The sequence below is a fragment of the Festucalex cinctus genome, chromosome 13 (genome assembly GCF_051991245.1).
Source record: "Festucalex cinctus isolate MCC-2025b chromosome 13, RoL_Fcin_1.0, whole genome shotgun sequence".
Classification (NCBI taxonomy): domain Eukaryota; kingdom Metazoa; phylum Chordata; class Actinopteri; order Syngnathiformes; family Syngnathidae; genus Festucalex; species Festucalex cinctus.
This window is the reverse complement of record NC_135423.1, coordinates 19,892,473-19,918,341: the sequence shown is the minus strand read 5'-3', so window position 1 is coordinate 19,918,341 and position 25,869 is coordinate 19,892,473. Positions and strand designations below refer to the sequence as shown.

General features: G+C 40.1%; 1 protein-coding gene and 10 non-coding genes across 13 annotated transcripts in view; 10 read left to right on the top strand and 1 right to left on the bottom strand.

The window, feature by feature from the left end:
* Positions 1-25,469, bottom strand: part of LOC144033045 (rap1 GTPase-activating protein 2-like) — a 149,482-nt gene extending 124,013 nt beyond the window's left edge. The window contains exons 1-2 of one of the 3 annotated variants that reach the window (XM_077540754.1): positions 25,351-25,469; positions 12,097-12,132 (exon numbers count right to left, since the gene is read on the bottom strand). In XM_077540754.1, coding sequence (XP_077396880.1) covers positions 12,097-12,132; positions 25,351-25,391 — 77 coding nt within the window. In that variant the 5' untranslated portion in view covers positions 25,392-25,469. Of the gene's footprint in view, positions 1-12,096; positions 12,133-13,991; positions 14,082-25,350 lie in introns of those variants that run through there. The other 2 variants (XM_077540753.1, XM_077540755.1) reach the window with 2 other exon arrangements.
* On the top strand, positions 674-755 carry trnas-gcu (transfer RNA serine (anticodon GCU)). The gene has a single exon. It is a non-coding gene; the product is annotated as a tRNA-Ser (tRNA).
* trnas-gcu (transfer RNA serine (anticodon GCU)) lies at positions 1,183-1,264 on the top strand. Its single transcript has one exon. It is a non-coding gene; the product is annotated as a tRNA-Ser (tRNA).
* On the top strand, positions 1,692-1,773 carry trnas-gcu (transfer RNA serine (anticodon GCU)). The gene has a single exon. It is a non-coding gene; the product is annotated as a tRNA-Ser (tRNA).
* trnas-gcu (transfer RNA serine (anticodon GCU)) lies at positions 2,198-2,279 on the top strand. Its single transcript has one exon. It is a non-coding gene; the product is annotated as a tRNA-Ser (tRNA).
* On the top strand, positions 3,311-3,392 carry trnas-gcu (transfer RNA serine (anticodon GCU)). Its single transcript has one exon. It is a non-coding gene; the product is annotated as a tRNA-Ser (tRNA).
* trnas-gcu (transfer RNA serine (anticodon GCU)) lies at positions 4,323-4,404 on the top strand. The gene has a single exon. It is a non-coding gene; the product is annotated as a tRNA-Ser (tRNA).
* Positions 4,832-4,913, top strand: trnas-gcu (transfer RNA serine (anticodon GCU)). The gene has a single exon. It is a non-coding gene; the product is annotated as a tRNA-Ser (tRNA).
* trnas-gcu (transfer RNA serine (anticodon GCU)) lies at positions 5,338-5,419 on the top strand. The gene has a single exon. It is a non-coding gene; the product is annotated as a tRNA-Ser (tRNA).
* Positions 6,468-6,549, top strand: trnas-gcu (transfer RNA serine (anticodon GCU)). The gene has a single exon. It is a non-coding gene; the product is annotated as a tRNA-Ser (tRNA).
* On the top strand, positions 7,480-7,561 carry trnas-gcu (transfer RNA serine (anticodon GCU)). Its single transcript has one exon. It is a non-coding gene; the product is annotated as a tRNA-Ser (tRNA).
* Positions 25,470-25,869: the final 400 nt, after the last annotated feature.

Sequence of the window (25,869 nt, the reverse complement as noted above, 5' to 3'; positions counted from 1 at the left end):
TACCCGATTGGTCGTAGAGCATAAATCCATCGAGAAGTGAAATACCTCTATGTAAAATTTCCAAATAAAATTACATTTTAAGCAGAAGGGTGGGCCAATTTTGGCCCAAGGACTGGACATTGCTGACCCGGTCCAGAGCCATCAGTTTTAAGACCAGTGGACTCTGTTTGATCAGCGAGCAGTGCATAAGGTGATGGACTGCTAATCCATTGTGCTCGACACGCATGGGTTCGAATCCCATCCTCATCGTGGCACAGTACTTTTGACACTGCTGCTTCTCTGAGAACTCATTCAACTGTGTCCCTCAGAAGACGTGCATGGTACTCAAGAGGTACATAGTTCTGGACTTTCTTTTGTAATCACTTCTTCCAATAATCATTACTGTCAGAACTTCTGGGTGCAGAAGAAGTGGCTTCATCCAGCTGAGAATCAATACGACATTGTCATGTGGATATTCGGTCAATCGGGTTGCTGAATTGTGAAGATGGAGACCCGATTGGTCGTAGAGCATAAATCCATCCAGAAGTGAAATACCTCTATGTAAAATTTCCAAATAAAATTACATTTTAAGCAGAACGGCGGGCCAATTTTGGCCCAAGGACTGGACATTGCTGACCCGGTCCAGATCCATCAATTTTAAGATCAATGGACTCTGTTTGAAAAGAAAGCAGTGGATGAGGTGACCGAGTGGTTAAGGTGATGGACTGCTAATCCATTGTGCTCGACACGCATGGGTTCGAATCCCATCCTCATCGTGGCACAGTACTTTTGACACTGCTGCTACTCTGAGAACGCGTTCAACTGTGTCCCTCAGAAGACGTGCATGGTACTCAAGAGGTACTACATAGTTCTGGACTGTCTTTTGTAATCACTTCTTCCAATAATCATTACTGTCAGAACTTCTGGGTGCAGAAGAAGTGGCTTCATCCAGCTGAGAATCAGTACGACATTGTCATGTGGATATTCGGTCAATCGGGTTCCTGAATTGTGAATATGGATACCCGATTGGTCGTGAAGCATATATCCATCGAGAAGTGAAATACCTCTATGTAAAATTTCCAAATAAAATTACATTTTAAGCAGAAAGGTGGGCCAATTTTGGCCCAAGGACTGGACATTGCTGACCCGGTCCAGATCCATCAGTTTTAAGACCAATGGACTCTGTTTGAGCAGAGAGCAGTGGATGAGGTGACCGAGTGGTTAAGGTGATGGACTGCTAATCCATTGTGCTCTACAAGCATGGGTTCGAATCCCATCCTCATCGTGGCACAGTACTTTTGACACTGCTGCTACTCTGAGAACGCGTTCAACTGTGTCCCTCAGAAGACGTGCATGGTACTCAAGAGGTACTACATAGTTCTGGACTGTCTTTTGTAATCACTTCTTCCAATAATCATTACTGTCAGAACTTCTGGGTGCAGAAGAAGTGGCTTCATCCAGCTGAGAATCAGTACGACATTGTCATGTGGATATTCGGTCAATCGGGTTCCTGAATTGTGAATATGGATACCCGATTGGTCGTAGAGCATAAATCCATCCAGAAGTGAAATACCTCTATGTAAAATTTCCAAATAAAATTACATTTTAAGCAGAACGGCGGGCCAATTTTGGCCCAAGGACTGGACATTGCTGACCCGGTCCAGATCCATCAATTTTAAGATCAATGGACTCTGTTTGAATAGAAAGCGGTGGATGAGGTGACCGAGTGGTTAAGGTGATGGACTGCTAATCCATTGTGCTCTGCACGCATGGTTTCGAATCCCATCCTCATCGTGGCACCGTACTTTTGACACTGCTACTACTCTGAGAACTCATTCAACTGTGTCCCTCAGAAGACGTGCACGGTACTCAAGATGTACATAGTTCTGGACTGTCTTTTGTAATCACTTCTTCCAATAATCATTACTGTCAGAACTTCTGGGTGCAGAAGAAGTGGCTTCATCCAGCTGAGAATCAGTACGACATTGTCATGTGGATATTCGGTCAATCGGGTTCCTGAATTGTGAATATGGATACCCGATTGGTCGTGAAGCATATATCCATCGAGAAGTGAAATACCTCTATGTAAAATTTCCAAATAAAATTACATTTTAAGCAGAAAGGTGGGCCAATTTTGGCCCAAGGACTGGACATTGCTGACCCGGTCCAGATCCATCAGTTTTAAGACCAATGGACTCTGTTTGAGCAGAGAGCAGTGGATGAGGTGACCGAGTGGTTAAGGTGATGGACTGCTAATCCATTGTGCTCTACACGCATGGGTTCGAATCCCATCCTCATCGTGGCACAGAACTTTTGACACTACTGCTACTCTGAGAACTCATTCAACTATGTCCCTCAGAAGACGTGCAGAAGAAGTGGCTTCATCCAGCTGAGAATCAATACGACATTGTCATGTGGATATTCGGTCAATCGGGTTCCTGAATTGTGAAGATGGGCATCCGATTGGTCATAGAGCATAAATCCATCGAGAAGTGAAATACCTCTATGTAAAATTTCCAAATAAAATTACATTTTAAGCAGAAGGGTGGGCCAATTTTGGCCGAAGGACTGCACATTGCTGACCCGGTCCAGAGCCATCAGTTTTAAGACCAGTGGACTCTGTTTGATCAGCGAGCAGTGCATAAGGTGATGGACTGCTAATCCATTGTGCTCGACACGCATGGGTTCGAATCCCATCCTCATCGTGGCACAGTACTTTTGACACTGCTGCTTCTCTGAGAACTCATTCAACTGTGTCCCTCAGAAGACGTGCATGGTACTCAAGAGGTACATAGTTCTGGACTTTCTTTTGAAATCACTTCTTCCAATAATCATTACTGTCAGAACTTCTGGGTGCAGAAGAAGTGGCTTCATCCAGCTGAGAATCAATACGACATTGTCATGTGGATATTCGGTCAATCGGGTTGCTGAATTGTGAAGATGGAGACCCGATTGGTCGTAGAGCATAAATCCATCCAGAAGTGAAATACCTCTATGTAAAATTTCCAAATAAAATTACATTTTAAGCAGAACGGCGGGCCAATTTTGGCCCAAGGACTGGACATTGCTGACCCGGTCCAGATCCATCAATTTTAAGATCAATGGACTCTGTTTGAAAAGAAAGCAGTGGATGAGGTGACCGAGTGATTAAGGTGATGGACTGCTAATCCATTGTGCTCGACACGGATGGGTTCGAATCTCATCGTGGCACAGTACTTTTGACACTGCTGCTACTCTGAGAACGCGTTCAACTGTGTCCCTCAGAAGATGTGCATGGTACTCAAGAGGTACTACATAGTTCTGGACTGTCCTTTGTCACCAGAGAGCAGTGGATGAGGTGACCGAGTGGTTAAGGTGATGGACTGCTAATCCATTGTGCTCGACACGCATGGGTTCGAATCCCATCCTCATCGTGGTACAGTACTTTTGACACTGCTGCTACTCTGAGAACTCATTCAACTGTGTCCCTCAGAAGACGTGCATGTTACTTAAGAGGTACATAGTTCTGGACTTTCTTTTGTAATCACTTCTTCCAATAATCATTATGGGAAGAACTTCTGGGTGCAGAAGAATGGCTTCATCCAGCTGAGAATCAGTACGACATTGTCATGTGGATATTCGGTCAATCGGGTTCCTGAATTGTGAATATGGACACCCGATTGGTCGTGAAGCATATATCCATCGAGAAGTGAAATACCTCTATATAAAATTTCCAAATAAAATTAAATTTTAAGCAGAACGGCGGGCCAATTTTGGCCCAAGGACTGGACATTGCTGACCCGGTCCAGATCCATCAATTTTAAGATCGATGGACTCTGTTTGAGGAAAAAGCAGTGGATGAGGTGACCGAGTGGTTAAGGTGATGGACTGCTAATCCTTTGTTCTCTACACGCATGGGTTTGAATCTCATCCTCATCCTGGCACAGCACTTTTGACACTGCTGCTACTCTGAGAACTCATTCAACTTTGTCCCTCAGAAGACGTGCATGGTACTCAAGAGGTGCTACATAGTTCTGGTCTGTCCTTTGTCACCAGTTCTTCCATTAATCATTACGGGCAGAACTTCTGGGTGCAGAAGAAGTGGCTTCATCCAGCTGAGAATCAATACGACATTGTCACGTGGCTATTCGGTCAATCGGGTTCCTCAATTGTGAAGATGGACACCCGATTGGTCGTAGAGCATAAATCAATCGAGAAGTGAAATACCTCTATGTAAAATTTCCAAATAAAATTACATTTTAAGCAGAACGGCGGGCCAATTTTGGCCCAAGGACTGGACATTGCTCTCGGTCCAGATCCATCAGTTTTAAGACCAATGGACTCTGTTTGAGCAGAGAGCAGTGGATGAGGTGACCGAGTGGTTAAGGTGATGGACTGCTAATCCATTGTGCTCTACAAGCATGGGTTCGAATCCCATCCTCATCGTGGCACAGTACTTTTGACACTGCTGCTACTCTGAGAACGCGTTCAACTGTGTCCCTCAGAAGACGTGCATGGTACTCAAGAGGTACTACATAGTTCTGGACTGTCTTTTGTAATCACTTCTTCCAATAATCATTACTGTCAGAACTTCTGGGTGCAGAAGAAGTGGCTTCATCCAGCTGAGAATCAGTACGACATTGTCATGTGGATATTCGGTCAATCGGGTTCCTGAATTGTGAATATGGATACCCGATTGGTCGTAGAGCATAAATCCATCCAGAAGTGAAATACCTCTATGTAAAATTTCCAAATAAAATTACATTTTAAGCAGAACGGCGGGCCAATTTTGGCCCAAGGACTGGACATTGCTGACCCGGTCCAGATCCATCAATTTTAAGATCAATGGACTCTGTTTGAATAGAAAGCGGTGGATGAGGTGACCGAGTGGTTAAGGTGATGGACTGCTAATCCATTGTGCTCTGCACGCATGGGTTCGAATCCCATCCTCATCGTGGCACCGTACTTTTGACACTGCTACTACTCTGAGAACTCATTCAACTGTGTCCCTCAGAAGACGTGCACGGTACTCAAGATGTACATAGTTCTGGACTGTCTTTTGTAATCACTTCTTCCAATAATCATTACTGTCAGAACTTCTGGGTGCAGAAGAAGTGGCTTCATCCAGCTGAGAATCAGTACGACATTGTCATGTGGATATTCGGTCAATCGGGTTCCTGAATTGTGAATATGGATACCCGATTGGTCGTGAAGCATATATCCATCGAGAAGTGAAATACCTCTATGTAAAATTTCCAAATAAAATTACATTTTAAGCAGAAAGGTGGGCCAATTTTGGCCCAAGGACTGGACATTGCTGACCCGGTCCAGATCCATCAGTTTTAAGACCAATGGACTCTGTTTGAGCAGAGAGCAGTGGATGAGGTGACCGAGTGGTTAAGGTGATGGACTGCTAATCCATTGTGCTCTACACGCATGGGTTCGAATCCCATCCTCATCGTGGCACAGCACTTTTGACACTACTGCTACTCTGAGAACTCATTCAACTATGTCCCTCAGAAGACGTGCATGGAACTTCTGGGTGCAGAAGAAGTGGCTTCATCCAGCTGAGAATCAATACGACATTGTCATGTGGATATTCGGTCAATCGGGTTCCTGAATTGTGAAGATGGGCATCCGATTGGTCATAGAGCATAAATCCATCGAGAAGTGAAATACCTCTATGTAAAATTTCCAAATAAAATTACATTTTAAGCAGAAGGGTGGGCCAATTTTGGCCGAAGGACTGGACATTGCTGACCCGGTCCAGAGCCATCAGTTTTAAGACCAGTGGACTCTGTTTGATCAGCGAGCAGTGCATAAGGTGATGGACTGCTAATCCATTGTGCTCGACACGCATGGGTTCGAATCCCATCCTCATCGTGGCACAGTACTTTTGACACTGCTGCTTCTCTGAGAACTCATTCAACTGTGTCCCTCAGAAGACGTGCATGGTACTCAAGAGGTACATAGTTCTGGACTTTCTTTTGAAATCACTTCTTCCAATAATCATTACTGTCAGAACTTCTGGGTGCAGAAGAAGTGGCTTCATCCAGCTGAGAATCAATACGACATTGTCATGTGGATATTCGGTCAATCGGGTTGCTGAATTGTGAAGATGGAGACCCGATTGGTCGTAGAGCATAAATCCATCCAGAAGTGAAATACCTCTATGTAAAATTTCCAAATAAAATTACATTTTAAGCAGAACGGCGGGCCAATTTTGGCCCAAGGACTGGACATTGCTGACCCGGTCCAGATCCATCAATTTTAAGATCAATGGACTCTGTTTGAAAAGAAAGCAGTGGATGAGGTGACCGAGTGGTTAAGGTGATGGACTGCTAATCCATTGTGCTCGACACGCATGGGTTCGAATCTCATCGTGGCACAGTACTTTTGACACTGCTGCTACTCTGAGAACGCGTTCAACTGTGTCCCTCAGAAGATGTGCATGGTACTCAAGAGGTACTACATAGTTCTGGACTGTCCTTTGTCACCAGAGAGCAGTGGATGAGGTGACCGAGTGGTTAAGGTGATGGACTGCTAATCCATTGTGCTCGACACGCATGGGTTCGAATCCCATCCTCATCGTGGTACAGTACTTTTGACACTGCTGCTACTCTGAGAACTCATTCAACTGTGTCCCTCAGAAGACGTGCATGTTACTTAAGAGGTACATAGTTCTGGACTTTCTTTTGTAATCACTTCTTCCAATAATCATTATGGGAAGAACTTCTGGGTGCAGAAGAATGGCTTCATCCAGCTGAGAATCAGTACGACATTGTCATGTGGATATTCGGTCAATCGGGTTCCTGAATTGTGAATATGGACACCCGATTGGTCGTGAAGCATATATCCATCGAGAAGTGAAATACCTCTATATAAAATTTCCAAATAAAATTAAATTTTAAGCAGAACGGCGGGCCAATTTTGGCCCAAGGACTGGACATTGCTGACCCGGTCCAGATCCATCAATTTTAAGATCGATGGACTCTGTTTGAGGAAAAAGCAGTGGATGAGGTGACCGAGTGGTTAAGGTGATGGACTGCTAATCCTTTGTTCTCTACACGCATGGGTTTGAATCTCATCCTCATCCTGGCACAGCACTTTTGACACTGCTGCTACTCTGAGAACTCATTCAACTTTGTCCCTCAGAAGACGTGCATGGTACTCAAGAGGTGCTACATAGTTCTGGTCTGTCCTTTGTCACCAGTTCTTCCATTAATCATTACGGGCAGAACTTCTGGGTGCAGAAGAAGTGGCTTCATCCAGCTGAGAATCAATACGACATTGTCACGTGGCTATTCGGTCAATCGGGTTCCTCAATTGTGAAGATGGACACCCGATTGGTCGTAGAGCATAAATCAATCGAGAAGTGAAATACCTCTATGTAAAATTTCCAAATAAAATTACATTTTAAGCAGAACGGCGGGCCAATTTTGGCCCAAGGACTGGACATTGCTCTCGGTCCAGATCCATCAGTTTTAAGACCAATGGACTCTGTTTGAGCAGAGAGCAGTGGATGAGGTGACCGAGTGGTTAAGGTGATGGACGGCTAATTCATTGTGCTTGACAGGCATGGGTTCGAATCCCATCCTCATCGTGGCAAGGTACTTTTGACACTGCTGCTTCTCTGAGAACTCGTTCAACTGTGTCCCTCAGAAGACGTGCATGGTACTCAAGAGGTACTACATAGTTCTGGACTGTCCTTTGTCACCAGTTCTTCCATTAATCATTACGGGCAAAACTTCTGGGTGCAGAAGAAGTGGCTTCATCTGGCTGAGAATCAATACCACATTGTCATGTGGATATTCGGTCAATCGGGTTCCTGAATTGTGAAGATGGACACTCGATTGGTTGTAGAGCATAAATCCATCGAGAAGTGAAATACCTCTATGTAAAATTTCCAAATAAAATTACATTTTAAGCAGAACGGCGGGCCAATTTTGGCCCAAGGACTGGACATTGCTGACCCGGTCCAGATCCATCAATTTTAAGATCAATGGACTCTGTTTGAAAAGAAAGCAGTGGATTTGGGGACCTTTTTTTGGGGGGGGGAAGCTGCATGTTGGCCAGTAGACTTTGGGGGAAATTACAATGAGATCGTTTTAGGGAAAAAAAAAATCACAAAAAAAAAAGAGGCAAGGACAGGGAGCATTTGCGTGAATGGAGCACACATGGGACAAGTGTGATGTGAGCGCATTGCTTGCGCTCCCTGCTCCGCAATAGTGTTTAAAATATGATTTAGTAGCCAACACTGTATTTTAATTTATTTAGGCCTATATGCGCCGGGGTAATTATAGCCGATTTTGTTAATTAATTTGCGGGATGACATCTTGTTTTATTATTTTATCAAACACTGAAATATTATATTGTTTGAGTATTTTTTTTACTGCTTCATTTATTCATATTTGACTTGTTTTCGTACGATGCATTGGATAGTGTACGTGTCACACTACACGGGCGACGCTATGTCAAGACAACCCAAAATCCTTTACGACATGCCCCGTTTGTCCGCGACACGTCGGTCGGGCTGAAATCGGGCTGTTTTCGTGTAGTCTGACATCGGCATAAATGCTATGCTACTAAATCACTAATCTGAAAATTGGTGGAGATATGTTTTCAAAACGCTACTACGCCAACTAAACCTTGCTAGGAGGCGTGTACGAGACTGAGCCAGTGGGCAGCAGACCGACTACTTCATTTTCTAAAAGTAACATAGTGAATTACTTCTCGTCCAATGAGAGGACGAACAGCCAAATTGTGTTTATCATAGTGTTTAAGCTGAAGATGGCGCCACACAGATGGTTTTTGCCCCAAATTCAAGCTTCCAACAAACATGCCCTAAAATGTCAAAACAATGACCAGGGGCCTCATTTATAAAGCTTGCGTAAAATCAAAATGAGGCCAAAACTCTACGTACGAACATTTCTGCGCCAAAGGTGGTGTTTCTAGAAAACACACTGAACGTGAAACTTTACGCACCGCCACGTCTAGTCTGGACCTACCGTACGCAATCCGCACATTCTGGAGACATGGGAAAACAGCGACACAATCAGCGTTATGGTGCATTTCTATTCCTCAAATGACATGTATGCTGGATGTTGGGTCACATATATTAATGTTTGTTTTGCTCCAGAGTTGCTCGGATGTCACAAGCGCGCAGTGGGGCGGAAAGCTGCATGCGAATGAACATTTTAAATGCTCGTTTACTCTCATTGATCACCTATCTTGAAAAAGCCTCATGCAACAAATCATATTAATGACAACTATGTAGACACATACTGCACACATTACATCACCGCGCCGCGCAATTGCCATTAAAGGCTAAATAAAACTATATTGACACAAGACAATAAGTATTGAAAAAAAAATAGCTAAAAAAATAGTCTGGTGCAAGCATCTTTGCTATGGAGATCGGGTTTTTTCATGCAAATAAATAAATGCGCGCGTCACTAAAGTCTGCCATAAACGTTCACAAAGCGATCCACGCAGCCGTGATTCTGGATGGAGATCCATAAGCAACACATTGGGAATATTAACAATAATAGTGCGGCTTATTGATCGCCTAATTTAGAGACAATTTAGTAAGTCTGATAACTCTGAGTAAAAACAATCCAAGTGTAAGCGGTTAAGAAAATAGATTATGATTATTATAATTATTATTCCTTTCCTTATTTAAAAAATAAAAATCTGCATCTGTGCGCCATGCGGAGGCATTATTGTGACGCGCGTCCCGCTTGCTTTTATTGGTCTTCCGTGACTCGACCTCTTAAATGAGGATTTCAATGTACATCTTGTTTTAAAATCTTTTTTTTTATATATATATATTTTTTTTAGGACCTACTGGTCGCACGAAAATTCTAGTACAATATGGTGACTTTAGATTTCTTTCTTGCCTTTCATTGACCGTCCAAATTGTTTTGGTTTGATGTTCGCCAACACGTGCTGCTTATTAATACGCAGATGAGTAGCTTTCCAATGCCAAATATGGGGTGAAATAGGCGGACTTGGGGCAGGGAACGGCGTGGAATCTGCTGCGCACACCGGTTGGGATCATGTGGCATTTATAAAGGGAACTTGCGTGCAGATTTGCGTATGTGTGTATACGCATGGTTTTATAGATCTCGTTTTTTTTCTGCGTACGTGAGTTTTGAATTTCGTTCGTACGTACATTTCTGCGCATTTCTGCGCAGGTTTTCACACAGTTTTATAAATGAGACCCCAGGACCTCCAGGTGTCTGTTTTAGTAAACACCTGTTTATATCATTTATCAAGAAAAAATAAATAAAACATAAAATAAAAATTTGGACTCGTCAGACCACAGCACGTTGTACAACATTAATAAGAATAAACATTAAAAATTATATATATGTAAAATGTATTTGTACTGTACTCAATTGAATATGGGTAGAAAGGGATTTGCAAATCTGCTGTTATTTACGATTTACACAGCATCCCAACATTTTGGAATTGGGGTTTCTATATCATGTTAAACTCTAGATTACAGAGAAAACACAATTGGTTTATGATTTAAAAAAATAATAATAATAATCAGGTGCATCATTAACATAGACCAAAAGAACTGCTTGTATTCTTGCCACACCACCTTTTTGGCTGGCTACTTGTTGCTAGGCAGATTTCATTACTGAAGCCACAGGCAAATAAAAATGGCATAAGAAAGTCACATAAACTTCGTGCTGACTGTGCTGTGCCACAACTAACAGACATCCTCGTAGCAATTTACTCAAGACAAGTCATAAAAACACACATCATTCACATTAAATAGCTCCTTTGTAATAATAATAATAAAACAAGATATATGAAAGAGTCACCATTGTGAACAACACATCTGTTTTATAGTTTTATATTGAAAGGGATGTTTCAAATGTGTATTGACAGTTTGGATTCATCAAAGTGTGAATTCAAAATATAGCTTAACACTTGTTTGTACAGTGTCTACATTTTTATATATGAAAGCCTACGGGTGATAACATTAAAATTCTGTTAACGCTAGTGATTCACTGAGAATACATCTGCATATGTTTTGGCAAGTTTAGCAGGAATAAATACATTTTCTTGCTACTGTTATTTTACACACTAAATCTAGCGGATCAGTTGTGATGCAGTCTTTGAGAAGTTGAATTATGACACAAATAGCAAGTAGATGACACACATAGTTCAGCAACAAGGCTGCGTCAGAGAGTGATACAGTCAGAGTCTGTTCTGTGTATGTGTGAACAGACTGGGATGCGCCGTCTGGACACAGATTAAAATTAACATGGACGGATGGATAAAGACACAAACACCTGCAAATTTCACCTCTCATTATGGCTACGGAAAACGCCATTATTTTTGCTTTGCAGTTGAATTTCACAAGACAAGAGGCGCTTCTCACACATGACACCCACAAGGAATTAAATGAAGCATGCAAATAGTAGATGCTAAATCTACATTTTTCTCATGACAGTGACATGATGAACTCTGATGTACAACATACAGCTGTCTACGTTAATGGAATCATAGAACCGAATGAGATGGGGGTTTGCATCCTTCAGGTATCAAACTACAATACATTCATGATAATTCACATTACAGGTTACATGAATATGTGATATCTGAGAAATAATAATAGTGGATTCACAATGTCCCTATTGTTCCTGAACAGACAATCCATCAGTACAGTGTCCAATCCCCTTGGTTAGTTGCTGCTTTTTACTGATTCCTCGCATGAATGCTTCAGCTGACAAGCTTCAAACCACAAACTGAATAAGTTCTTCAAAAGACATCAGAAGAATCTCCCCCTAAAAGCCAAAGTTCTCATGAGACCAGATCACAAGCGTGTGTTGTGCTACAATTTCCTACTATGATCCTACTACTTTTATCTGATCTCACACTAAGAAAAAGAAAATCAGTTATTGAGGCAAGATTCATTTTCTAGTCTTGGAAAATAAGGCTGGATGATTATGTTATACAGTAACTCCCCATTTGGGGTAGAATGGCATCTGTTCTTGACTCCCAGAATCATAATGCCCAAAAAAAAATCTAATGGCAGCCATAAAATGTGTTGCATGTTGCAGTAATTAGCCTGATGTGCGATAACCACAATATATGATTTGGATAACTGAAGAGACTTACCGGGTTTTCAATGCTGACAAGGTGGACTTGTCAATCCTGTAAAGGAATATGAAAGACAAAAAGTTAATGATCACAATTACTTCAAAATTCCCTCCAAAGCAGCAGATCTGTTTTGGCTTTTATGCATTTTATGGCCACATGGAGACACGAAAGACCAAGATCACAAATATTAAAGAGTTAGCGAGGGAGGTCTATAGCGTCATCGCTACGTCACGGTTTTTCCCTCGGGTGCTCCGTCAACGCCATTAAATGTCCCATTCCCAATTTTCTGTCATCTGATCCATATATTCCACAATATGCATTGCATCAGTAACCACCACAGACTAACAAGACCCGATCTGGTGTCTCTGTGATGATAAATTCATGCATCAGTTCACATTTTCATAAAATACAGGCAAAGCCAGAACGATCAAACATACTTTATATATTTATTTGTTCCACAAATTGTTGAATGCCAGTTTGCAATCTATATAATGCAGGCACAGATATATTTCATTTGTAATTCTCTTTACCATATCCAGTTAAGTGTTTTAAATGTAATTTATGTTCTTCAACAACTAACATGGAGATAATAAGTGGAGTAAAGTGGCTCAATTTAGCCCTATAAAGTCGGAACCATGAAATATACGAGAACATTCTGAGTCTTTGTAAATAGAGTGTTTATTGGTCCTTTTGAAAAAAAAATAAATATATATATATATATAAATTTTGAAAATCAACTTCCACCTATGACTTTTGATTTGTGTCGTATTTGATACATCCGGTCACATTGCTTTAAATTTGTAATTTATAAGTCTCAAATATTTAATAATAAACAGACAGATCAAACATATTAGTATTTCCAAAAATCTGAAAGAATTCCCACTATTATGTGTCTCTCCTTTCTCAATTGTGGCGATCTTGAGAGGTCGCTGGAAAAGCCATCAACTAGGTGATACTGCCCTCTAATGGATTATCCAATACATGTGTCAGATCATATATGTCAGGGTTTTAATGGGAAAGAAATATTATACTCGTGAAATAGATGGCTCAAAATGTATTTAATATGATATATTTGGCTTTATAGGGTTAAGATCCAACTTCAATTTTATTAACAGCCCTGCAAAGTATATAGGGTAACTTGAACTTTTCATTTGTAACTCAATTTATCTATTTTTTCTGTAAGGCTTGTCCTCATTAGGGTCAGAGGTAAGTTGAGCCTACCCCCGCTGACTTTTGGCGAAAGGCAGGTGCACCCCAAGCTGGTTGACAGTCAATTGCAGATTTCGTAATATATCAAAATGAATTAAAAAACAAAACATGCTGTCTTGAAAGAAATAGTAATACATTGAATAATTATTTCCATGTGTTGTGGTTTGACAAGCGCATTTCATCCTATATGTCAGGTTGTGCCGCCTCAACCCATCCGGGGATGTAAAGTGCTCCAGTGTGATGCTTTCAGTGTAAGAATGACAACCAGCAAGGATATTGCCCACTAACACTCCACTCCAATGTGTCAGCACTTCCAACCGTAATTGGGCTAAATGGGGAGCTTGTTCTGCACTGCATCAAGGGAATATTATCATCTAACCAGTAGAACAGCAACACTAATAGTGTGGTCAAATTCAATGCATGTGTGTCATATGTCACATGGGGCAACAATAAAACAACATGCAGCAGAAGACAGAAACAAAAGCGGCTGCTTATTACAAACGCTCCTTGAATGGAGACAGCGCAGACTGAAACAGCATGAGACCTCCACCCGCCCTTCCTTCCTTTCAACAAAAGTCTTGCACCACGTCGAAACTTCAGCAACATCACTTCAACTTAATATAAAAATACAATGAATCTGTGCATTGAAAATAAAATGTGTAATATGCACCCATCAATACAATGAAAAGATAAAGATACAATACCATCCAAAACCACCAAATGACACGCTTCTTCTTCTTCTCTTCAGCATTTCAGTCCAATTAAAGTCCTCCGATGTCACGCTCAGACTGACTCCACTGGGAAATGTGTCGGGGAAATCAGTCTGTCTCTCAACGTCCCCTCTCTCACGGCTCCTTTATTCAGGCTACTCTGTCAACTGAGTCTCTGTCCAGTCAGTTTCCTGAAACACTGCTTGCTTTGTCACAGACAGTTAACACAAAGTCACACTCCCTGAAACATGCAGGTACATCAAATACACATGGTGGTTGGAGGGGGAGGGTCAAAGGCGGGGAGGGGCCACAAGAACCCATCTGAGCCTGAGAGTTTATTTCCCACACAATCCTACAGGTGCATTTGATACACTTGAACGATGGGTAGCCCAGAAAAACATCTTCAAACAACTATTGCTACATTCCGCCTGCAGTATGTGTGCCCCAATAAACTCAAAACAAATTGCATTTTTTAAGTAACATAAAAAGTCACTCTACAATGTAGAAATAAGTCATTGTACAACTCAAGTGTTTTATATTAGATTAATGAGAAGAACAGAAGGAAAAAGTGGTATATACTGTACTAAATTCTAGTACTGTGTGCAACCACCCATGGTGTGACCAAAGGGAGTGTCTCTTCCTGACACCCTTCCTCTTCATGCTTAGAGTTCACACAAGTGAATGAACCAGCTCACATGGTTTCACTTTTCCATTTTGCACTTCTTTCACTTTTAATTTTTCATTGTATGAGTGTCATGGTTCGATGTGTGGTGCACAACACAAAGTATAGGCCTACATTATAGTCAAAGTTGAATTTCCGATTTAGACACATTATAAGGCAAGGCAAGGCAAGTTTATTTGTATAGCACATTTCATACACAAGGCAACTCAATGTGCTTTACACGAGGAAAGACAACACATAAGCATCAAGAAACAGTAGTTAACATTCAGAGGAAGAAAAATAAATGAAAATAGGTTACAAACTAACAATCTTAAAACATTATTCAACAAACTTTAAAAAATTTAACATAAGGAAGTTTAAAATGATAAAAATAAAAATAAAAATAAAAATAATAATTAAAAAAAAAAAAAAACACTTAATTAAAGCTGTTTAAAAGTCCCTAATCAAAGGTATAAGAAAAAAGCAAAGTTTTTAACCTGGATTTAAAAGCATTTACACTCGGGGCTGACTTCACTTCTGTTGGTAGCCTATTCCATCTGTGTGCAGCATAATAGCTAAATGCAGCTTCACCATGTTTGCTTCGAACTCTGGGTTCTGGTATAAGTGAATTTTGGAGTAAATTTTACTCCAAACTGAGTCTATTTTGTCTCACTAGAAATAAAGCAAAATTTACACATGGAAGAGAGTTAAAAAAAAAAAAAAAAGTCACTCAAAGGATGAGGAACAAACAACTTCGGGTCGGGAGCCAATCTACTTTCTGAGCCGCACAGCTCCTGCTGGGTGTTACTATATCGCTCGTGTCCGCTGGAATCTTCATAATGGCAAGACTTAAAAAAAATAAAAAGTAAAAAATTGGTCTCCTTTTGGATATAAGCAAACTAGGGTTGTGCTCAAAAATCGATTCATAAAAGAATCGAGATTCTCATTTATTAATAGAATCGAATCAATATTAATATCCAAAAATCGATTTTATTCAAATTAGAAATGAAGAAGAAGGGGAAAAGGCAGTTGTAGCCCACATGCTGTTTTTGTGGAAAAAGGCACTTAAAATACAAAATTAATAAATGTTTAAAAAAAAAGAAAAAAAAAGAAAGACACTTTAATGTCTGTATTTGTCATTTTGTTTTGCAAAGCAGACTGGAATAGATCATGACAATGTTGTGCATATCTGTAAATTGAAGCAGAAATCATTTGTCAATCAAATAATTTTGAATCGAAAATCGTTTGAATCGAGAATCGAAAATCGATTCTGAATCGAATCGTAGACCCAAAAATCGTAATCCAATCGAATCGCGGACAGTCAAAGATTCAAAGATTCCCAGCCCTAAAGCAAACAGTAGGAGTGACATAGCTCAGATGGAAAGAGTGACAGTTTCCCAAGCTGAAGGTTGTGAGTTTCTTCCTCAACTCTTGTATAACTTGTACACACACACACACACACACACACACACACACACACACATATATATATATATATATATATATATATATATATATATATATATATATATATATATATATATATATATATATATATATATATATATATATATATATATATATATATATATATATACTTTATTTAGAGTGGACCAAATAGACTCAGTTTGGAGTAAATTTAGTCTACAGAATTTTAAAATGTATTATTTTTAATTTAATTTAATTTAATTTAATTTAATTTAATTTAATTTAATTTAATTAAATTTAATATTTAAATTATTATTTAAAAATCAAAAACAAAGTTTTCAACCTGAAAGAAAACTGGCATCTTCTTTACAGGTTTAGTGTTAGGTTGATTCTAGCCCTAATCGATAACCACTATTTGCCCTTGTGTTGATTCTAAATAAATAAATAAAACTGCATCAGTGGATGGGACATTGTCAGCAACAAATACAGTAATAATAATAGAATCCAAAAACTTGCAGACAACTTAGTTCTCACAATTAGAACCTGTAAGAACCAGCTTTCACTTTGACTTCAGCGATTGAGTCAAAAAAGTGTGATGCAATGCCTGTCACTTTCATAAGCAAGTGACTCTTGTTCGCAGTAGTCACTATTTTCCAAGAACTTGCAGTCCTCAGTGGATTTTGAAGACCAGTGTCCATGCCACAGTGAAAATCATGTCTGCGTGAACATGCCTCCAGAGCGACCATAGGACCGAGGACTTCAAGTGGGCCCACAGGCAGAGATTGGCTACCCCCTGATCACCTTCTCCAAGAACCCACTTAACTTCTCCAGGAACCACTTAGCCAAGTATACAGTTTGACACTCGTAATGCTTTCAGGCCACTATGAGTTAATACCCAAACTGCCACTTGACCTATTCCACACAGAAGAAGACAACATCCACTGTACCTGTGACACCGTCTACATGCTGATGAAGCACTAGCATAAACACACAAAGATACATTATGAGGCAAATTATTAGGTGAATGCTTCTCTTTATAGTCAGTATGACTGATCATCAACAGTTCACTCGAATGTAATGAACAAAACCTACATAACAGCATTGTTTGGTAAAAATATCTGAAATACAGTGTTCCAATTGTGTTTGTTTTTTTTTGGTTTTTTAAACACCCGTCTGAGCAACTGGGGGAGAAGGGCTTTAGTCAGGGAACTAACCAAATATTCGATGCTCACTCAGAGCTCCAGCAGTCCATTAATCAGGCCTCTATGATAGAGTTGCCGGACGGAATAAATTAGCAAAGAATCCAAATGCCAAAGTGATTTTTAATTTTTTTTTTTAAACAGTTCTTTTCTTGCTTCACGCCAGCATAAATGACTTGGACGTCAGCTCGAACCAGCCATTCACCCGATAATTGCATCTATTCTATACAGCAACATGCATCCATCCAATAAATAAGTAAATGGAGTGAGAATAGTATGGCTGTATTTGGTTTGTCAATGACAATCAAATACCAGTATTCAAACAAGAATCACACATGGATGCATGATCAGGGGTGCAAGGCGGTCTCCAATTGTGCACGTCAACATGACGACATCATGCTCAAGGGTAGATATTGGAGTTTACCTGATAAACCAATCACATACTAGCGAGTCAATGTCTGCTTCTGCAATGCCAAGCACTGCGTGCTTTTCTACCTCCATGAATTTAAAGCGCATGAGGGGAGCTTATTCGATTGACCGGGAGTCGGCTGTGTTCCATCTCACAACAGCGTAAAAGCCCTCATCTATCTGCGCTAGTCTAGCAAAATACCAAAAGAAAGAAAACTCCGCCCATGCTCACAGTTAGATTACCCTTTGCACTAGAGTGGGCACGGAACAGGGCCCTACATTTTGAAGGAGATACTACCTGGTAGCACCTTGTCCAAAAACATGCACCTATTTAATCTCTGACGTCATCATCTGCAATATTATGGCTCTTCTGACATCATTAGAGATTGTTGCACAAAAGTGCTACAAAAGAGTGCATAAAATCTTTCTTTGTTAAAAGAATGAATAAACAGTGGGTGTTATGTTGAAGTGTTTTTTGGGGGAATAGCGTCGTTTGGGGATAATAACCCTTATGGTGTTATGTAAATGGTTTAACATGCCAATAACCTGCTGCAAGGTAAATGAAGTGGAACACATTGTGGCAAAATTGGCACTAAGTTGAACAGACTTTGGGTCCATTGTTTCGGTTTACAGTACCATTTCAACCTCAAGTGAAGTAGCACAATCTCAGGTGTAGGTAAAGGGAAAGGAGCAAAAAAAATGCAGGTGTTGATTTTCTAGTGCTATATCTATTGTACATAAATGATGATTATATAAATCATAGTACAGAAACATCTATTTCACTGTGTTTCGCTATTGAGCATATCGTTTCTTGTAGGCTCCATTGAAAACCTTGGGGCTGCCAGCTTTGATGGAAACTATTATCATATGAACGTGTTATTGATCACAAAGCAATTATGAAAATTATTACATACCAAAGTGAAAGTGGACTCATACACTCATAATTATGATTCATGGCCCCAGGGCTGCTTTAACAATTATTGTCTGTATTTCAGGAGTTATGAGGAAAAATCTGCAAAAATTACCAAGTATGTCATTGTCGCCACACTAATAAGATAATATTGTTTTGTTTCACACAGTAGGCGTCTTGCATATTACCAATAAATGGTTCTCATTAGGATGAAAACAATGCAAGTGGCAGGATCTTGTTTGATTGTGTTTTGTCTTGATTTTTATGCATTTCTGATGTTCAGTGAACATAGTTTTGTCCCGTCACCATGTTTTTACTTTGTGTGCGCATGTCCCTTTCTGTTCTCGTTTTCAGATTGTGTCCACCTGTGGATCTGCTAAGTTTACCCCAAGTATTTAACCTTTCTCCACCTTCACTATTGCTTCTCCCTGAAACCTCATTCTTCCTCCTTCTCCCTTCTCATTCATGCACATATAATTTGGTTTTATGTCTGCTCATCTTAGTACTTCTTCTTTTTAAACATACCGTCACCTGTTCCCTGCTTTTACTGCAGATACACACTGTCATCTTCAAACACCATCCATGGGGATTGCTGTCTAACCTCATCTGTCAACAGTCCATCACTATTGCAAAGATAAAGGGGCTTAGAGATGATCCCTGCTGCAAGCAGTCTCACATCCATCTTAAACTCTACAGCACACCTCACCTCTTCTACCCACAAACATGTCTTGTTGTATTCTAATATATTTATCTGATGCTCCAGACTTTGTCATGCAGTACCATGCACAGTTCCTCTCTTGGTACCATATCATAGATGTTCTCTAGATCTACATAGATAAAATGCAGTCCCTTCTGACCTTTTCTGTACTTCTCCATCAACATTTCTGATTCTGATTGTCTTTGAAGATGTTTTGCTAACTCGAGAGAGAGAGAGAGAGAGAGAGAGAGAGAGAGAGAGAGAGAGAGAGAGAGAGAGAGAGAGAGAGAGAGAGAGAGAGAGAGAGAGAGTTTCTTCTTGAAGGCAGTCTGTGACCTCAGGGATGTAAGTTTGAGAGTGTCATGGAAGTTGTTTCGATCATTAGCTGCTGCAAAGGAATTTCGGTCAAAGGTTGTCTTGAAGCTTGGGTTGGTGAGTTTGACAAACTCACTTGGGGAAGTAATTTGTGAACGAGAGAGAAGGGAGGAAAGGTAAGATGGGGTCTTGCTGCCCAGTATTGTGTTGCAAATAAACTGAAGTCAGTGTTGGAGTCGGCGGGTGTGGAGTCCGAGTGTCAGTCCACCATGTTGTTTGTAAAGGTCACAGAGATGTGTGTTTGGAATTAGTGGAAAAGGAGATAGCAGAATGGACAGTTTGTCATGAGTTTTCTTCGAAGCTGTTTTATAGATGACATCACAATTATTATGGCCATCAATGAGATAAGTGCTGTAGACTCAACTCATACCATCCCCACAGGTAATAAGCCCTCAAACACGGTCTACATTCAGCAAAATTCAAGACTACCATTAACTTGTGAATTTTAGGAAGCGTTCACTGCAATCACACAAAGTTCCTATTAAAGCCATGATGCATATGGTTTTATGACTTACAGGTATGTGGTTTTAGTATGAAAGCCACGCAAGTCTTCGTACATGAGGCCCCTTGGACTCCTTCAACTGTCTTCCTGTGCAAATGTGCACATTAATAAACACCAAAAATAAATAAATAAATAAATAAATAAATGAGGACAAGACAATATTTGCAATAATACAACTTGGTTTTATATTATTCTGCTCTTCCAACCATTTATGGGTGATACAGATATATTATTTATAAGAGGAAATAGTTTCATGACCAAATGTTGACTATGAGGTCAATCGTGGACCATTTTTACATATGATAGATAAAATAAGAACATTTTGGAAGGTTTTGAAAAGCACTATGTACAGACAACAATGCTGTTAAAACTATCCCCTGTCACACAAAGCAAAAAAATAAAAATAAAAAAATGCTCCTGAGGGCTCTATCATTTACATCTACAATATATTTGTTACATTATTACGGAACATTATTATTTTTACATTATATTTGTTAGCTGCCTTTACCGCATGTGCACATCAACTACTTTTCTTCCTCTTTCTGAAGTGTATTTTATAACATTATTCTACATATATTTCGGTTGAAAAATTATATTCCTGCTAGTGTCTTTCAGCTGCTTACAGTAACGCAGGCGTTATGAGGTTAATTATCTGGAGCGACACGTGGCCCATTTTTTTAGTTTGATTATTCTCCAAAATGCTGACCAGCCAAAAATAATGTCCTATTTATTAATGTTTACTATTTTTGTTTGTAAAAGCCCCAACCCTCTTCAAGATTCCTGCTTACTACTGAAGGTACAGCTGCTGAAAATTGTGTGATTTTTTTGAAGTCAGATTGATTGAGTCTTTTGTCTGATATTCAAGTATTGTGTTTCATTTAAGGCACAACTATCATACCTTAAGAAAGCTTTTCATGACTTGGTTACTCATCGTCCTTGATGCAGAATGAGTGTAACGGATCTCAATTGCCAATCTCAATTGTCATCTAACGTTTTTTGTAGGAATATTTTCATCTAGGCAACAAGCATTTCTTGTTCTTTTACTGATAATTTTAGCCTGAATCCCTCGTTCCGATTAAAGTCAGCAAGGCTTTGATTACTGGATTGCTTTAAAAATAATAACCTGACCTGATCCTGTGGTGTGGGGTGTTAAGTGTGACTTTCCCTACCAAGGCTGCTCTGAAACCAGTCTGGGCCAGCAATCACAAATGTGAAACATGTTCTGTTTTTTTTTTTGTTTTTTTTTCCAAATCCATGTGTGTGGGGTCCAATTTTCACCTGCATGAAGTCTGTCAGACTGATTATGTTGAATGTTTTTGTAACCTGTCCTTTATGTTACTCATCACACTAAAAACAGCAACTACAAATTGTCCCTGCAAGTAATAAATAAGTTAAATAAGTTAAAATAGTTATTTTTCTTCTTCTTTGTCTTTATTAGCTGTTATGTGTCCTGTCGCACCATGCTGCCTCTCACAGGTCAACCTTGGCACTACCCCAAAAATATGATTTGCACTGTTAGTTTCCACTGTCTTACCTACAGGAATGAAAAAAAAAGGCCTATCTCGATTTTCAGGGGGCTCTACACCCTGTCCTTAATGTATACATTACACAAATGTCATATTTGTAAAGAACATGTTAGAACACAAGAAATCATGTAATCTTACCAACATTTAAGCATATTTAATTTAATCCATTTAGCATTTTATCCAAGTGTAGCCACCTACTTTTCATGGATTTGCTTCTCGATGGATTTTAGTAAAAGTGACATGCCCGCCTACATGCACGCACAGTATAGGCTACGTTCACGTACACAATCATAGGCTACAGCACATACTGTAGCGTCGTCCATTTAGTGCATGCACTAATGCACCTAGAGCTGCACTCAATAGAGCTGCACTCACACAAGCCGACATAATCGTTCATGCAGACAAATTAACATGCTATGACAGTGGCAAAAAAAAATAAAAATAGAGAGACACACAGGTTATTTTTTTTTCTTTCTTATTTTTACATAAATGGGATTGGTCAGAGAAAACATAATTCCATACACTTCTCCTTCTCTGCAAGCGATGGTTACAAACATAATGGCAAACACTCACAGGAGCCAACTGACAACACTTTGCCCACACAATCATCAACTCACACATATATAGGCTTTATCATGTGTACCAAGGGAAGAACAACATTTTTTTCATTACTTCATTTTCAAGCTGAAGTGTAAAGGTCTGAAGGGGTCTCGCTGATCAAAGTCTACACTATCCAATTGAGAGTAGAAGAATGAAGGGGAAAAGAATGAACTGCAAAAACAAAAGACACATCTGGGATTCAATGGTTTCATATAAGAAAAATGAAGATTGTTTGAGATTCTGCAAATAAAACAAGCGAAACAACAAAAACTTTATTCACCCACTAAATAGAGTGACTTACTGTAGAAACACAAGATATTATTGGTGTTTAACAATTTACAAAAATGAATGATATTATATAGAAACCTGTTTTTTCTTTTTTAGCTTAATTTGAAAATATTTATGAGTCTCGAAGCATTAGGTAGTTATTAGTAACAAGCGAAAATTCAAGGCATGGCACAAAATACGATAAAAAAAAAAGCTGGAGCCATGGTTCCAGGTTAGCCTCAAATAACTAAGTCCCAAGGCTTGTGAGAATAAAAAAAGAGCATCAAAATAAGGTGTAATAAATACGATAAAAAGATAAAGGAATGCTTAATTAATTGACCGTGTACAAAAACGAAGACACAACTGTTGGCACACATATTTATGTCTTTTTTTTTTTTTTCCCCCTTATAACTTTTGTCAGAATCCTGCTTAACAAATCGCAAGGGATTAGTTAGCCTGGATTAAAGGTGACAATATAATATGCTGTCGCTGCAGCTGCACAGATGCTGAAAAAAAAAATCACTGAAAGGATAAATGCACTTTGATTTCTGCATTTCTAAAACCATCTCACTGATAAAAGGAAATAGCTTGTGGATTATTCCTTTCTATTTTGAGTTAAGCTCAAGTGCAGAGCATGGCAAATTTGCTGACAACACCTGGCGTCTCAACACCAAAGATCTTAAAATGAGCTATTGACTGAAGTGTTGCAGTGACTGTGTCAACAGTCTTTTTCACTCTCAAGGTAATGCAGACAGTGACACATTTACAGTATAAACATCTAACCTTCTATAAATATGCTAGGTAACATCAAAAATACATCCATTCATTTCCCTCCACTTATCCAGGTTGCAGGAACAAGGAAATTAATGCAAAATCAGAATTTTCCCATTTGAGTCAGAATGTCAGCATGTTGTCGCCATAGAGGAATTCTTGAAAGGGAAGTCCTGTATCCCTTCTACATAGGCATTGTATATTCGCAGAAGCTATATACGCACATTTGGGCTGATTCCCGGAAACAGTTGTTTTGTGTTTATAGGACTATTAGTGGGCGGCACGGTGGTGACTGGTTAGAACGTCCGCCTCCCAGTACTGAGGACTCGGGTTCGAGTCCAGCCTTCCTGGGTGGAGTTTGCCTGTTCTCCCCATGCCCGCGTGGGTCCTCTCCGGGTACTCCGGTCTCCTCCCACATTCCAAAGACATGCATGGCAGGTTAATTGGGTGCTCCGAATTGTCCCTAGGTGTATTTGTGAGTGAGGATGGTTGTTTGTCTCTGTGTGCCCTGCAATTGGCTGGCAACCAGTCCAGGGTGTGCGCCGCCTACTGCCCAAAGCCAGCTGAGATAGGCTCCAGCATCCCCTTGACCCTTGTGAGGAATAAGCAGTCAAGAAAATGGATGAATGGATGGATGGATGGAATATTTGTATGGCTAACGCTGTCCTAGCAACAGGAGTATTAGGCTGCATAATGCCTTTTGGCTTCTCACGCCATCCTAGCAACAGATGAAATAGATGTCAGAGATGAACGAGCTCAGTGGTATCCAATACGAGGCTAGTCCAACACAACGGGAATCAAATCAGCTTTTTCATTGAACTATGAAACATTTTGGGGAAAAGTAACCAAATTGAGTCGATTCGGGACTCAAGTCGTTAACATGAACGAGAATAGCGAGTCCAGGAACTACTGCCCATGTATTTGTTTTTGCCCTTTTTTCTTCATTTTAGCATTGAGAGTCAAGTTGCTTCTGTAATCTTGGGCTGCATTGCTCAAAAATATCTATCAATATCAACATGTTATGCAATATGAGCTAGTCATATTTGACCTAACAAAGGACTGCTTGTAAAATAGCATATTTACTGCATTATGATAAACATTCAATTGATTTGCCATATCTTACTGCAAAAATACCAGTGAATTGTTTCCTGCTCAAGGAATGTTCGCTATTACCTCATAGACTCAGAGCTGCACATTTCGCTGAATCCCGCTGCTCCTTTCTGTACCGCATACAGTACATACGCACACCCACAGGCTTGATTTTGACTCACTCGCATATACTGTACATACGAAGACACAAACTTGGAGAGACAAAAAAAAAAAAAAAAAAAACATGCTTGAACTGTGAATTAACTGACACGCAAGAGTTAAAAGCATGCTTGCCAACAAATTATGTCAGTGTAATATTCATCTTTGAAAAACTACTACTACCACACAAAAAAATCTCCATTCTCTCCATCGTTGACATTGTTTTCCTTCATTACAACTTGACTAAAGCGACCAATGTTTTCAGTTGAATGAAAATAGAAGGTGCTCTTCATAACCACCCACGCACATATGCAGAAACCTAACTTCATGCTGCCACTCACCAGTCTCATAACGCACGCACGCACACGCTCACATGTGCCATATGGTGTTATAAACCAACACAGAATGTGGCAACCATGGCCAGACATTGCAGCAGTACACAGAAGACAATTTGCATGCCATCACGCTTCCACTCACACTTGCGCATGTACTGTACACACACACGCACACACACACAAATTGAATCCACACATTTTATTGAGAGTTCAAGGATATTGAGAACATTGTAGTCAAGAAATCCTTAAAATAGCTTTCCACTTCACTTGTTTTGGTGCAAATGCTGAGGAGTCGTACAAAGCCAGCAACTCATGCTGCCTCTTGTCTCCATCTGGAGAGTTCTCACACTAATCATACAAAAACGCCTGCTTTTGCCATCAGTGTTTTGGCTCTCCAGTTGATGCTGGCAGCATCCGGTGCCTTACCTCGCCTCCCCTGAAGATCCTTTGCAAGCCGGTGTGAACATCTTGCGGTCAGTGGTCAACGCGGCATTAACAGTGGAGCGGCTGACAGAGCAGGAGAGGTTGAGGGAATGCAGGAGAGAGAGGGGAGCAAGAGTGTGTGTGTGTGGGGGGGGGGGGCAATGCACATGGGGGGAGGGTACAGTGGTATAGCGCTGGGTAGGGCAGAATTATGAGATGTGAGCGAGTGTGTGTGCGCAAGCATGAGAGAGATGCTGTTACCATGGCGAGGGATACGCCTAAACTACTTTGAAGCTTTTTTAGACTGGGGTAAGAGAGAAGCAAAAAATGAAAGTCAGCATATAAAGAGGCAACAAAGGCTTACTGACGCTTTCTATAACAATATAAGTTGAATGTTTTGATAGTTGACTGACAGTGCACAAGTGTCTTGACAGGAAAATTCAACTCTAAAGCTGATATGCAGTTTTTGCCTCTTATATAGCGTTTTTTTTTCCCCACAACGTTTACAAAATTTAAGGGTTG